At 47.5% G+C, this 14,499-nt stretch overlaps 1 protein-coding gene across 6 annotated transcripts in view; it reads right to left on the reverse strand.

Annotated features, from left to right (window-relative positions):
* Positions 1-14,499, reverse strand: part of ppp1r9a (protein phosphatase 1, regulatory subunit 9A) — a 49,633-nt gene that overhangs the window by 33,546 nt on the left and 1,588 nt on the right. For 2 of the 6 annotated variants that reach the window (XM_028963193.1, XM_028963187.1), the window contains exons 1-2: positions 10,423-10,595; positions 7,534-8,888 (exon numbers count right to left, since the gene is read on the reverse strand). In XM_028963193.1, the coding sequence (XP_028819026.1) occupies positions 7,534-8,769 (1,236 nt within the window). In that variant the 5' untranslated portion in view covers positions 8,770-8,888; positions 10,423-10,595. Of the gene's footprint in view, positions 1-7,533; positions 9,190-10,422; positions 10,596-10,818; positions 10,898-14,499 lie in introns of those variants that run through there. The other 4 variants (XM_028963191.1, XM_028963190.1, XM_028963192.1 and 1 more) reach the window with 3 other exon arrangements.

The raw sequence follows: 14,499 nt of genomic DNA on the forward strand, positions 1-14,499 counted from the left end.
AGACAAGCTTCACAAGAATCCCCATTCTCTTGCTCTCACTCTCCCTCTGTCTTTCCCTCCATCCATTAACACCTCCTTGCTCTCTCCGGTCATTTCGGTGTACTGTGACAGAGACGGACGTTCCTCCACTGGGCCTGAGCAAGTAAACAAACAATATCGTCGTCATCATCTGTCCCCTCCCACTCACTGTCCCAGATCTTCCATCTTCCCTGCCTGCCCCCCTGAGGCAGGAATACTGGCACTGATCGGAGGATCACAAAGCTGACCAAGTTATTTCTGTTTAAATTGTAGGCGCTAGCATCTGGCCTCTCACACTGAAGCCTTTTTCAACTCAGTTGTGGCCCAGGGAACCTTACCAGAAACAACAACAACAACATTTATTTCTTATATAGCCCATAATAACATACAGTACGTCTCAATGGGCTTTGACAGGCCCTACAGTTGACACCCCAACACTTGACCCTTCTGCGCACAAGGAAAAACTCCACAAAAAAAAAAACCTCTAGAGGAGAGAAAAAAAAAGAAAGGAAGAAACCTTGGGAAAACACAGTTGTAAGTCCAAAGTGTAGCATAGAGGGGGTCAGGGGTCACAAATATGGATATATCACAATAGCAGTCAATAGTATTGCCAGTGAAATATTACCAGTCTAAACACTGAAATTATGCAAATGAATTATCACAGATAGGTCAGCCACCTCAAAGACCACAAACACGTCCATTCCCTGACTCTTACCAAGAGAGGATAACTTAATTTTGGTAAAAACTATAATCACAATGGCATCAGCATTTAGCATCCTGAACTCATACCTTGACGTTTGCGAGATTCATTTTACACTGCTGAGTAGAAAATGGGTGGGCAAAAATGGAGATTAAACAAGATTAAATGGAGATTAGACATTGTCAAAGTCCAGCGAACGAGAAAATATTCATCACCAATGGGCCAATAGCAACAGTCTTGGAAAAGCCCATAATTCTTGGATGGTGGTATACGGTAGACCTCAAGGACTCCACACAGCTGGAGTAACTTTAGCAGGACACAATTTGTAGACTCAGGAACTGACAACACTGCACGCCAATCGGCCTACTGGCCCACCTCATATTCTCCGGTAAGGTGCGGCACTCGACGGCCTCGTTCTCACACCGCAGTCATTAGTTGAACTTTGAGCTTTGACCACTGTGTGCCATGACGTGTTTTTGCGCGGCCAATAGGATCCAAGCAGCCGAGTTTCTGACACTTTGAAACACACACACGAAGATGGGAACGGAGGAAAAACTGATCTTTCTCTGAGTGTCCAGAGATCTGCACCACGACATTATCGTCTTACCGGGTGTTTAGAAAAACACACACAATTTTTGCGCTGAGACCCACAGCGAGCGCAGCGCATTAGTGAAGTGAAAGTGCAGTGATTGTCATTGTGATACACGGCAGCACAGCACACGGTGACACGGTGAAATGTGTCCTCTGCCTTTGACCATCCCCCTTGGTGAGCAGTGGGCGGCCATGACAGGTGCCCGGGGGAGCAGTGTGTGGGGACGGTGTTTTGCTCAGTGGCATCTTGGCGGTTCGGGATTCGAACCCACAACCTTCCGATTATGGATCCGCTTCCTTACACGCTAGGCCACCACTGACCCAAGTTCGCGCTCGCCTGACGGCACGTCTGAACCAGGCATTTTTCTGCTGTTTGAGGTGTCAGGGGAGTGTGGACTGAACACAGACAATTTTTCGTTGTAGTAAATCAAAGCGTCCTCACAGTGTACGAGACCTAAACTCTTGTATTTGAAAACATCATGTGACAACAAAGAAAATTTATTGGATGCATCGATAACAAGGCATTGATAATCGCAATCAAATCATAAGACCAGTGAAGGTTCACACCTCTAGTACAGGGCCAAATTATTTGTTGGTGGTGGCTGTGGAGACCCTCTGGTTCGTTTCATGCTGAGTCCTCGTTAAGCAGTTGTCGGGAATCAGGATTTATCTGCTAGTCTCTTTACTGGAGTCTGTCGGTGGTCTGTCTCGGAGAGAAGCAGCGGCAGGCGGTGGTATTGAACGACTGGTACTAAAATATGTGGTTATAGTGGTATATTGGTGCTACAGTGGCCCGGTACCCCGACTAGGACAGCCTAACTAGGGTGAATTTAACACAGACACTAACGGGGTGACTGTGTGATAAAGTGGACTTGGTAATTGACACTGTCTGGGACTTTAACATGTATTTTCAGTTTAGATTTAAAGACCAAGACTGAGTCTGAGTTCTGAACACTGCCCGGCAAGCTGTTCCACAACTGCGGAGCTCTATAGGAGAAGGATCTGCCCCCAGCTGTGAACCTTCTGTACTTTGGGTAACAGTTGTGACTTCGCACCCGTTGATCGCACCATAAACTATGGTTTAGCTTGTTTCTCCACAGAATCGGTTCCCACAGCAATACATCCTTGCAGAGGGTTCATTGCAGGACCATTTTGGAATCAGAAAAAAATATATCAGGCTGACTGGTTGATGACTGATCTGTCCAATCACGCTGAAGATCATGCGATTTTGATCCCTTGCCAATTGAACATGATTGCTGCATGGTGCCATGGTCCAACCAACTCCCCTGATTGCATTAAACTTCACAATCTACAGCCAATGACAGCTCAGGACATTGGATTTCCAATACAAACCATACTGGCCATGTGGCCCAATCCATTTCTCAAGCCAGTCTAGACAATTTTTGATGATCATTGCACAAATAACTTGAATTGCTAGTTTTTGTCTATAGATCATTTTTAAATGGTTTCACAACACAGTTGCATTAGTCATTTCTCACAAACTTTTGATCTGAAGACTTAAAGGACCATAGTGGTGGTACCATTAAACAACAGTTTAATGTAAAAGTAAATGTATACAGTGCATGTGGAAGTGCTCTTACGGAGGCACAATTTGAGAATGATGCATTGATATTAACAATTCCAGAACGTCCCAGAGCCAATCACAGTGCACGGTCGTATCTAACTAGCGCAACACATCTGTTTTTTTTTATCTGGGTACTTCAAGGAAACAGTAACTCTGCCACAACTACATAAACATGCAGGTAGCTTGTTATGCTTATAGGCTTCCTTGATACAGGCTACCGTACTGCAACCAAGGAAGGGGGGGTTCAGAGAGGGGCCGATGTCACGCTCAGACACTACCCGCCGTCCGGATCGACCACACAATGGTCTTGTGTTTCCCGGCTGGTTAAAAATTCAACTCGCAGAGGGTCAGGTGTCAGCAAAACAAGGAAACAGAAATGCGGCGTCATTAATAATCTAGAGGCCAACACGCGAAGAGCATTTGACACGGCGCAAAGTTTACAACCGCCGGGAGTGTGCTGATGGAAAAACGGGCCTGATTTCAGGCTCGTTTTGTGGCACATCGCTCAAGGTCAATTTTACATTATGGTCTTCCGCGACAACATGTGTGGAGCTCCTCAGCACCTCTCTTCTCTGTTCTTCTACTGGAAAATGTACCTTAACAAGTCTATAGGAAAACTGTTCATAAATCCTACAATGTAGAGAGAGCTATGAGGGATCTATTTGCGGACAACTGTGTGAGCCTCAGCACGTCAAGTTTTAGACTTTTTGAAATATTAACTCCGTGGGGTTATGTAAGGAAAATTATTTGGACAGGTATGCAGCATCCATATGCAGCAGCCGTGCCCCTACAACGAGAAAACTGACACAAGGGCTTGCCACAATCTTGTCATAACGTGGACCTTTTCTTGCTTATGTCAGCCACCGATCCGCGTCAGAGTGCGGAGCCGAAGCGGCGTGCATCAAAAACAGTGCGCTTTTTTGCTCGGTCGCGTGGTGTCGGTGGGTCGTGCGCTAAATAAGGCTCAGTGCGCAGGGCATTACTAATGTCACGTCAAGCACCATAGCAGGACAGTAAAAACGGACACGGACAAGAAAGCGGCTTCCTGCTATTTGTCTGTGTCTTTTGTGTCTGGTTATTTCCAACACCATCAACCTGCACAGCATCCAGAAACGAGCAGATTATCATTGTGTTGCAAAATTCATAATCAAACTAGTGAAAGCGACATATCTCGTACGTTCTGTCCTGCTTGGCTGATAACCTCCCGTTCTGCTTTGAAATGCCTGAAGCGTCTCAGAATGAAATGAGCGATTAACACCACAAACTAATTACCGGTGGTCATCTGAAACCGACTCTGACACTAATGTGGGGTTCTCCTACGATTTGAGGCATCGTCACGACTGGAAGTTCTTGGGCCTGTCTGTTGGCACACTCACAGAAGAGATTTCTGAATTATACTGAGCGTTTAAGAAGCCAGAGATTATCTTCTGGCCAGGGTCACATCAAGCAACACAGAAATCTGATTACAAAAAAAAACGAATTTAGTCTGATCAAAAAAAAAGACAGAATATGTCCAAGCAGGCAGACGTGGACATCGTTCAGGCATCTGTAACATAATGGCACGGAGATGAGGAGAGCGCAATTACAGCACCATCTCAGCACTGATTCAATAAAGCTGCAGTCTCTCAAATCCCATTCATTCCATAAGTAAAACCAGAAAGTCACAGTAAAAGGAAGAAATGCTTCTTTTCTTTTGCCATTAATGTGAAGATGCTCGGGGCAGGTTTATTATAAGACACTGATTAATAATACCAATATTAATCTGTGTTATTTGCATTACATTACAACAAGGGGCAGTGGTGGCCTAGCAGTTAAGGAAGCGGCCCCGTAATCAGAAGGTTGACGGTTCGATTCCCGATCCGCCAAGGTGCCACTGAGCAAAGCACCGTCCCCACACAATGGTCCCCACTGGTTAAATGCAGAGGACAAATTTCACTGTGTGCACCATGTGCTGTGCTGCTGTGTGTCACATGTGACAATCACTTCACTTTGAATGTTTTGAAAATCAAGTCATCGAAATATTATTTTTTATGAACATTTATTGGCAAATCAAGCTATTACGTATTTACTACAGAAATGATTGTAAGCCTATTGATAACTGGACACTTTTAATTTTTAAATAAAGATATTAGCAGCATTTCAGGTACATCTGAACACTAACTTTTTAACACCGTACACGCAGTTGTGCTGGCAGCGACCGCGTTGGCATGATAGGTGTGGAGAAAAATCAAGTCGGCGTCCACCTCGAATTGATTACGGTTCCTGCATGCTCAGGACAGCAACAGCAGCTCACACCAGCGTCGCTCGAGTCTTCACCTTGGGTCCATGCTGTGCGCTATTAAAGCCCTGCCCGACCGAGCAAGAGCTCCAACCTGATCTGAGAACAGTGCGTGTTGTTCTCATCACCGGCGAGGACTAATCAAGCGGAATGGAGAAAGGTAGTAAAGGTTGGGTTGTAGTAGCCTAGTGGGTAACACACTCGCCTATGAACCAGAAGACCCGGGTTCGAATCCCACTTACTACCTTTGTGTCCCTGAGCAAGACACTTAACCCTAAGTTGCTCCAGGGAAACTGTCCCTGTAACTACTGATTGTAAGTCGCTCTGGATAAGGGTGTCTGATAAATGCTGTAAATGTAAAGTAAATGAGAAAGGTACAAAGCAAAAATGCGGAAGTGCATCACGGTAAAGTCCGATGGGACTCGGTCCAGCCCATCAACATTGATCAGCCTAAAAACTAGCGAGGGCCCTTAGCTCATAAGCCAAATTTTACTTCAGGCTCCAAAACAAGATTTCTAGATTAATTAAGGTTTAAGAGCTTGAATGTTGAAATGACTTATCCGCATTAAGAGTGAAATTACAAGTCGGATTAGGCCGAGGAGTCTCTGCAGTCCCCCCCAGGAGGGGGTCAAGCTTGTCTCGTGCTCAGCTGTCACGGTGAAACGCCTTTGTCTCTTTCTCGAGAGTCCATCGTGCAAAATACAAAAGGCAGAAACATCACGCGTCTCAGCAAAATATTCCATACGATTAATGAGCGACGGCCGGACTTCCGTCCAAGGAGCCTTGCAGTCCCATGCGAACCGGGAAATAATGCGTGCTTCCAAAACATTGACATTATTCATTTAATGTGCAATTTTACAAATCAGTACTCTTTCTGAACGTGCAAGGGATTGGCGCTCATTGCATTTTTTTTTTTCTACGCCGCATCCCCAAGAAAGAACCAGCCGTGATGCGGACCTATATATCCAGTTTATAATTAGCAGACTAATCTCAGAATTCAAATTGAGCGTAGCACAGGGATGTGATCTGATTAGGGAACTCAAAGAACACGATACGCTTCCAAATGGGAAAAAAAAAACGAGGGTAATGGGAGGACCCGACCTTTATGGTTCTTCGAGTTCTTGCCCGTCGCGCGGAAGCGCCGGCGTGCGCATGTTAGGGAAAACTGGGCTAATTGCATTGATCCGCTGCTGAAGGGATTGATCCCAACCGGCGCGTTAGCCTTTACGTCCCCACATCCGTACGGTGCCTCGCATCAGCGGGCATTTAAATGGTAATGATAAAAACAACAGCCAATCAATACCATCATGGCAGCAACATGATACTGGGTGGAGCTTCACAATAAATCAGTTTTAAATCGAAATTCAGAATTGGGAACCGTGCAAATGGACCAGAATTAAATCTCAGTCTAGTATGTGAAATGCGCATCGTGAAATACGCATTTACATTTACAGCATTTACCAGACGCCCTTATCCAGAGCGACTTACAATCAGTAGTTACAGGGACAGTTCCCCCCTGGAGACACTCAGGGTTAAGTGTCTTGCTCAGGGACACGATGGTAGTAAGTGGGGTTTGAACCTGGGTCTTCTGGTTCGTAGGCGAGCGTGTTACCCGCTAGGCCGCTACCACCCAGTTTAGTACATACAGCGCACCTGAGCCACCGGGGTTTAAAAGTTCGTCCGTCCTCCGGTAACTTTTACCGAGCAGCATCGTCCCAGGGCGACCAAACGTGACCTCTGCTTTTAACCCGTCACCCTTGGTAGAAATGGGCCTTTTGCAAATCAAAATTCTCTTCAAGCGCACAGCTATTAACACCGCGGCTCCACACAGGCTGCGTTTCATACGTTCTCGTTTCCAAAGGAAATTGCTTCTCTGTATTTAACCATCACATTTGGTGAGCAGTGGGCGGCCATGACGGGCGCCCGGGGAGCAGTGTGTGGGGACGGTGATTTGCTCAGTGGCACCTTGGCTGATCGGGATTCGAACCGGCAACCTTCGATTCGATTACGGGGCCGCTTCCGCGACCGCTAGGCCACCACTGCCCCCATATGCACCATATAGTATATATATTTATGTGTGGGTAAATGAAAATACCCACACGCTGTCATACTGGTTGGTGTAGTTCGTCTCGACCTGCGCGATATTACGGGCCGGTTCACAGTGTCCTTCGTCATGTTTTTGGGTCGGTGTGTTATTCCATCTGCACTTTGTCTTTTTGCACACTGCGAATCCCCAAAGCTTCGCATTCTCGTCTCTCCGTGTACTTGTATACGGTGAGATGACAATAAAGAGGACTTTGGGTCAACAGGCACAACAACACCAACGTACGTTAGCGGCAAATTGGCAGACGTTGAACTTACAGTCATGGGGGCCGTACTGAAGCGTATTTTCCTCTTCTTGGGGACGTCCTCCTCGCCCTCCTCAGGCAAGCCCGGGATCTCGGTGATCTCCGACCCTGGGTCGTAGCACACGTCCTCGTCCCCGTACAGGTCGTCCTCGAGGTCCGTGCAGCTCTCGCCCCAGCCCTGGTAGCAGGCGTCACCGTCCGCGTTGAAAATGACCCGCTCGTTCCCACTGTATTCCTCACCGGTCTCTTCAGGCTGATCTTTGCTCTCCCCATCGTCCGTGACCTTGGGGACTTTGGGGTCCGTAGGTGTCTCGCTGACCACTGGGTCGTTGGCTTCGGTGGAATTGGTGCCGACTGCCACAGCTTCGGCAGGAGCCACGGCCTTTGATGGACCATCAGAATGGCTAGAGTTCTGCCGGTGGTCCTTCACGTCGTCAACACGGTCACACCGCTCAACCTTCTCAGGCACCGTCTCCTCAGACAGTGGGCTGGGACTGAGGAGGTCCTCGGAGGACGAGGACACCGGGAGCCTCGCTCCCGCGCGGTTCCTGTGGCGGGAGCCGGCGTCGTCCTCGCTGAGCTCCCCCTGCCGGTGAAGCCCATCGGGGGAGCTCAGCACCCTGCCCGCTCCGTGGCCCCTGCGGAACGGCGGCCCCGGCCCCTGCTGGGGGTCCGTGTTCTCGAACACGGCGCTGAGCTGGCTGACCGTCGGCGAGGACGCGTCGTTCCTGGAGCACAGGCTGTCCAGCGAGTCGGTGCTGCCCCGGTTGGACCGCGCCCCTCTCCAGTCGTCTAGGTGCTCGTGGGATCCCCGTTTCTCCCTGCCAAAGGAGGACACCGGGGACTGGGACGTGTCCCGGGAGCTCTGCTCAAACATCTTCCTGGTCTCCGAGAACTTGGAGTTGGTGCTCACGCCGTGCTGGAACTTTACCACCGAGCCGTCCGCTTGGTTGACGAAGTTGGTGGGCTTGGCGAGCTTCTGGGGCGGGGTCTGCTCCCGCCCTCGACTCCGGGTGTTCTCGGTGCCCATCTGCATGAACATGTCCTTGATCCGGCTGACGTGGGCGCCATACTGCCTGCCCCGCGGCTGCCGGACCCTCTCCGGGTCCCGGGGCTTGGACGGGCCGCCGTCCTGCCTGGGCTGGTCAAAGGCCTTCTTCAGGGCCTGGAACTCCGCCCTGTACGCGTTCCGGTGCGGCGAGGCACTCCGCAGAGTGGTCCGCTCCGCCGAGGCCTCCGTCTTCAGCATGCTGGCGTCAGCGGGGGCGGGGCTTTCGGCATAGCCGGGGTTCTCACATCAAAACGCGCAGTTCCGCCGCTCGGTCATTTTGGGCGCCGCCTCACATTTTCGCCGTGGAAGATTATACCCTAAAAGACAAACAAAAAAAAGAACGAATACGTCATCAGTACTGGTAGCAGAAACGCAACGGTCCTGGATTACAAACTACAATTCGGACCAGAACTTCGCAGACTGCTCGAGTGGTTGGTTGACACGAAAAACGCCCGACTAGATTTCTAACTTGGGGTCTGGGAATGGCCATCGCACTCACTTACACACAACCACACACACTTATACACACTCACATACACACACACTTTCACACAACCACACACACACACTCACATACACACTCACGCACACACACACATGCAGTCACACTTACACACACACTCACATACACACACACACTTATACACACACACTCACATACACACTTACACACACACACTCACACCCCCACACACACTCACATACACACTCACGCACACACACACGCAGTCACACTTACACATACACTCACATACACACACACACTTACACACACACACCCCCCCACACATAATAATAATAATAAAAAAATTCAACTCAAAACAGAACAATTTCCCCGCCGGAACGCGTAACGCACACACACACATGCAGTCACACTTACACACACACTCACATACACACACACACTCACATACACACTCACGCACACACACACGCAGTCACACTTACACATACACTCACATACACACACACACTTACACACACACACTCACACTCACACCCCCCCACACACTCACATACACACTTACGCACACACACACATGCAGTCACACTTACACATACACTCACACACTTACACACACACTTATACACACACTCACATACACACTTACACACACACTCACACCCCCACATACACACACACACTCAGACACACACGCAGCTCTTTTTTTCAATTAGCAAAGTGCTTGTGGCACCACGTTCCGTTAAGCTCGTCTGCGCAGAACCTGCATTTTTAAGATATGTATATAATTTTATTCGGAATAACTAGCACAAGGATCGTGTAGTTTGCAAAGGCATCCACCAGGCAACCTGGACCGATCTACGACGGCCCGAGGTCGAGCGGCGACTTGAGACGATCGTAACGACGCGAACTGCGGACAGGGACGCGATCCGGACGGCTGTTTCCGACGTACCAACGTTTTTAACCCTCCTCCTCCTCCTCCTCCTCCTCCTCCTCCTCCTCTCCTTGCTGGCCATCATGACGATGGTGTTTAAAAAAAAAACGCGCATCACTGCGTAATCCTCCCACACCAAAAACCAAAAATCGTTTTATCGCCCAAAATCCGCACGTAATCGCGTCGATTCGCGCAGTCACGTGACCCGCATAACGTTTTGGTTTTGTTTACGCGCAACGTGACGCCGCCGCGAAATAAAGATAATTAAAATAATAATAATAATAATAATAATAATAAAAAAAATTCAACTCAAAACAGAACAATTTCCCCGCCGGAACGCGTAACGCAACTTTGCGAAGCGGAACACAGAACCGCGGCCGGGCCGCGTAACGCCGACGCGGCGGCCGGAGCAGAAGTTGCCCGGTTCCGGGAGGGGAAGAAGGGGGCGACTTACGCGACAGGCCGCCCGGCGACGGCGACGACGGCGACGACGACGACGAGGAGGAGGAGGAGGGGGTCACTGCAGAACGCCGACGCGGCGCTGCTTTAACCCGCGTGACAGGTGTTCGGCTTAATTCCCGGCGACGGAGGGAGGGAGAGAGAGTGAGGGACGGAGGGATGGAGGGTAAAAAAAAACAAAAAAAACGACAAATTCCGGGTGCAAAAACACGACGCACGTGGCCTCGGCGGCGCGACACCCCTCTGCTGGCATCGAGCGTGCAGCTGCGATTAAAAGGAGGTAAAAAAAAAAAAAAAAAAAAAGAGGGGGTGCAGCGTGCAGCGTTGCATGAGCGAAAAGCAGCATTTACGCAGCGCTCGTCGGGTTTATACACGAACCATGCGCACGTACCGCGTCCGGCGTGGACGAGAAAGAAGGCTTTAAATTGGGGCCATTTTTTTTTTTTTTTTTACTAATTAGTAAAAGTGTTTCGTTTTCTCGCTTCTCCGCGGCCGCAGAAACGCACGCATTACACAGCACGGGATATGGCAAGCCGTCCGGGCCGAAAACCGCCGCTCATACCACGTCCACCACGCCGGGTTTTATTCACGCCACTCAGTGGTAAAACGCTGAGGATCTCCGCCCTGTGCGCTTCGCAACCCAATCGGTGGCTCAGAACATCCTGTTGGTGCAACAATACTCAATACGGCGTATTGTCCTAAGCACTTTAAACCGCACGGTGGTCAATATCTGATCTGTACTGATTGGGTCCTGACCGCTCAATTTCAGCGGTTGTGAAGCAAACAGGGCGGAGATCATCACAACACAAGAAATCAGCTTTACATTTACAGCGTCCTGGGTAACTCGCGATGGCATAAAGATGGCATTTTTGCGAGTAAGTGGTATAAAAAAAAAAAAAAAACACTGTTTTTACCCCATTTTAAAAAACAGTTTTTTCACGCTGTTTTACCACTAAGCGGTATTTTAAAAAGTCTTGTTTTTATGCCATTTAACAACTAAGCGGCATGAAAAGCTGTGTTTTTAAGGCTTCTGCACACGGACAGCGTCGTGTGGCGCCATTTTCTTTGCAACGTTTTACTACTAAGTTATGTGTAAATGCCATTTTTACGTTTTTTTTACCACTAAGCGGTATTAAAAATGCATTTTTTTACGGCATTTTACCACTAAGCAGCATAAAAGGCACCATTTTTTACGCCGTTTTACCAACTAAGTGGTGTAAAAACGGCATTATTACGGTGTTTTACCACTTAGCGGCATGAAAAGCTGCGTTTTTATGGCGTTTGCATATGGACGCCATTTTTACGGTGTTTTACCAACCAAGCAGTGTCAAAACATCATTTTTATGGTGTTTTACCATAAAAATAACACTGTTTTTATGCTATTTTACAACTAAGTGGCATGAAAATCGGTATTTTTAGGGCTTTTGCACATGGACAGCATTTTTTTATGCCCTTTTACCGACTAAGCGGTGTAAAAACAGCATTTTTACGGTGCTTTACCACTAAGTGGTATAACAAAATGCTGTTTTTATGCGGTTTTACCACTAAGCAGCATGAAAAATGGCGTTTGCACACAGGTGCCGTTTTTTTTGCTACGTTTTACCACTAAGCGAAGTGCAAATGCCATTTTTACAGTGTTTTACCACTAAGCAGTATAAAAAATGCTGTTTTAAGCTTCTTTTTTTTTTTTTTAAGTGAAGTGATTGTCACATGTGATACACAGCAGCACACGGTGCACACAGTGAAATTTGTCCTCTGCATTTAACCCATCACCCTGAGTGAGCAGTGGGCAGCCATGACAGGCGCCCGGGGAGCAGTGTGTGGGGACGGTGCTTTGCTCAGTGGCACCTCAGTGGCACCTTGGCGGATCTGGATTCGAACCGGCAACCTTCTGATTACGGGGCCGCTTCCTTAACCGCTAGGCCACCACTGCCCCAGTCTAGGCCACCACTGCCCCAGTGCCATTTTACCACTAATTTTACCAAATGCGCCATTTTTATGGCGTTTGCACACAGACGGCATTTTTTTACGGCGTTTTACCAACTAAGTGGTGTAAAAAACAGCATTATTACTGTGTTTTACCACTAAGCAGCATGAAAAGCTGCGTTTTTATGGCGTTTGCATACGGACGCCATTTTTTTACAGTGTTTTACCAACTAAGCAGTGTCAAAACATAATTTTTATGGTGCTTTACCACTAAGCAGCATAAAAAAACAGCATGGTGGATATTTGAACTGTTTTTTTATGCTGTCTTCTTGCAACATTAAGCTGTTTTTTTTTACAGCGTTATTTATCGCGTCGTGAAAGTGGCGGATGGCTTGCCGTATGGTTTAATGCTGAGGCCCACGCGTGGGTGAGAACGAGGCTTAACCTAAAGCCAGGCAGGGCTGAGAAGGACATGTGACAGAAAGTTGACCGGGGTGAAAGGGAGCTTTGTCCCATAATCTGTGTAGGATCCAAGCAGGCTAATAGAAACTGAATCATTTCATGGAGCAAAGGGGCTTGACATGAGGCCAAATCATGTCTGTTTCTTTTCAGTCTTTCAGAAAACAGAAAAGTTATTGTTAATAACATAATCACGTCATATGTGATGTTACGAGCTGGAAAAATAACATCATCCTAAACAACATGATAAAATAATGTCCAGTTATTTTATTTATTTATTTTCAATATATTTGGAAAGTAATAAATTGTATGTCGTAACGGACATTTGTTTGTAACATTTTATTTGAGGTGTGATGTGTTAATTTCAGTCCTCTACAATTAGCTCTTTACGAATTTCATCAATGAATTTCCACAGACACGTGTAGAAGATCAGAACCCTCTGACTGCAAGATGGCGCAAAACGGATTTCTGGGACGCTTCGTACACCCAAGCACACATACGCGGAAGCACAGATGGTTCAGAAACGATTCTGATGATGTTACATTTTCATAATGATAATTAAGAATGTGTGTATTGGATGGTCTATTTTTTTATCATCCAATATGCAATGATAAGGTGGATTTGCCCAACACAGGACATTCCAATGTGTTCACACGGACAGTGTTCTAACATTCAAAGTCATTTAGAAATGTCCTTGATTCTGATAGGAAACAATTGTGGTGCATTAAATATACTTCAAATGGTTTAAAATTGCAGTCCAGATATTGTTGATGTTGTAAATTACTAGCTGGAAGTGCCTGTTAATGATGGAATATCTGCATAAATGCAGAGAGGAACATCGTCAGCAGCTATTAGTCTTGAAGTCCAGTGGAAAAATAACATTTTATTCAGGAAAAATGCTGACACAACGTCGTGTCAGCGCCAAACATTGTGGTTGGTGAACGCCTCCTCAACTTCTACAGGCCGCTCTCCTCCTCGTCCCGCCCCTCTCCTCCTCATTAGCATTTAAAGCTACAGACGGCGAAACGGGGCGTCCTGGGAAATCTCAAAAGTGGCTTTAATTCTACACCAAGGCTGAATTTCAGAAAGAGAACTCAGATACAATATTATGAATGGTCCTAAACTTTGAATGGTAGTGTACACCATCCACAAGTCCCCCCGTGTTCACTGCTCGACTCAGAACCTCTACCAAACACCGTCAATACTGTGTGAGCTCTCGGGATGTTGCTAGGCAACCTAAAAATAAGTTTGTAGGAAGAAGCGGGAGGAATAAAAAAGACAGTTTGGCGCATGGCAGTATAGATGCCGCGCAGGGATTTTGCAACGTGCGGACCAGAACAGCGGTGCTGCTGAATGTGCTTCCTGCTGCGACCTTTTTAGGGCCTTCAGTGGAGCATCGAAAAAGATAGCTCAGAAGAATGGCCTTCCGAGTGAGTGTCCAGTCGCATTGTCCTGGGAGAAATGGCCTGAGCTGCTCGGCAGGGGGGCTGGACTCATTATACTAGATCTTCATCTCACTGCCCTGCTAAGCTGACAGGGAGGTGAGACGGCGAGAGGATTTATGGACTCCTGAGAACGTTTTAAACATCTCGGCCTTATTGCACGTTTCTCAGAACAATAACAGAGCTCCGGGCGAAATTGCAATTCAAGTTGCCCCTGATATACAGTACAGGCTGAAAGTTTGGAC

Source organism: Denticeps clupeoides, chromosome 20 (genome assembly GCF_900700375.1).
Source record: "Denticeps clupeoides chromosome 20, fDenClu1.1, whole genome shotgun sequence".
In the NCBI taxonomy this organism is placed as follows: Eukaryota; Metazoa; Chordata; class Actinopteri; order Clupeiformes; family Denticipitidae; genus Denticeps; species Denticeps clupeoides.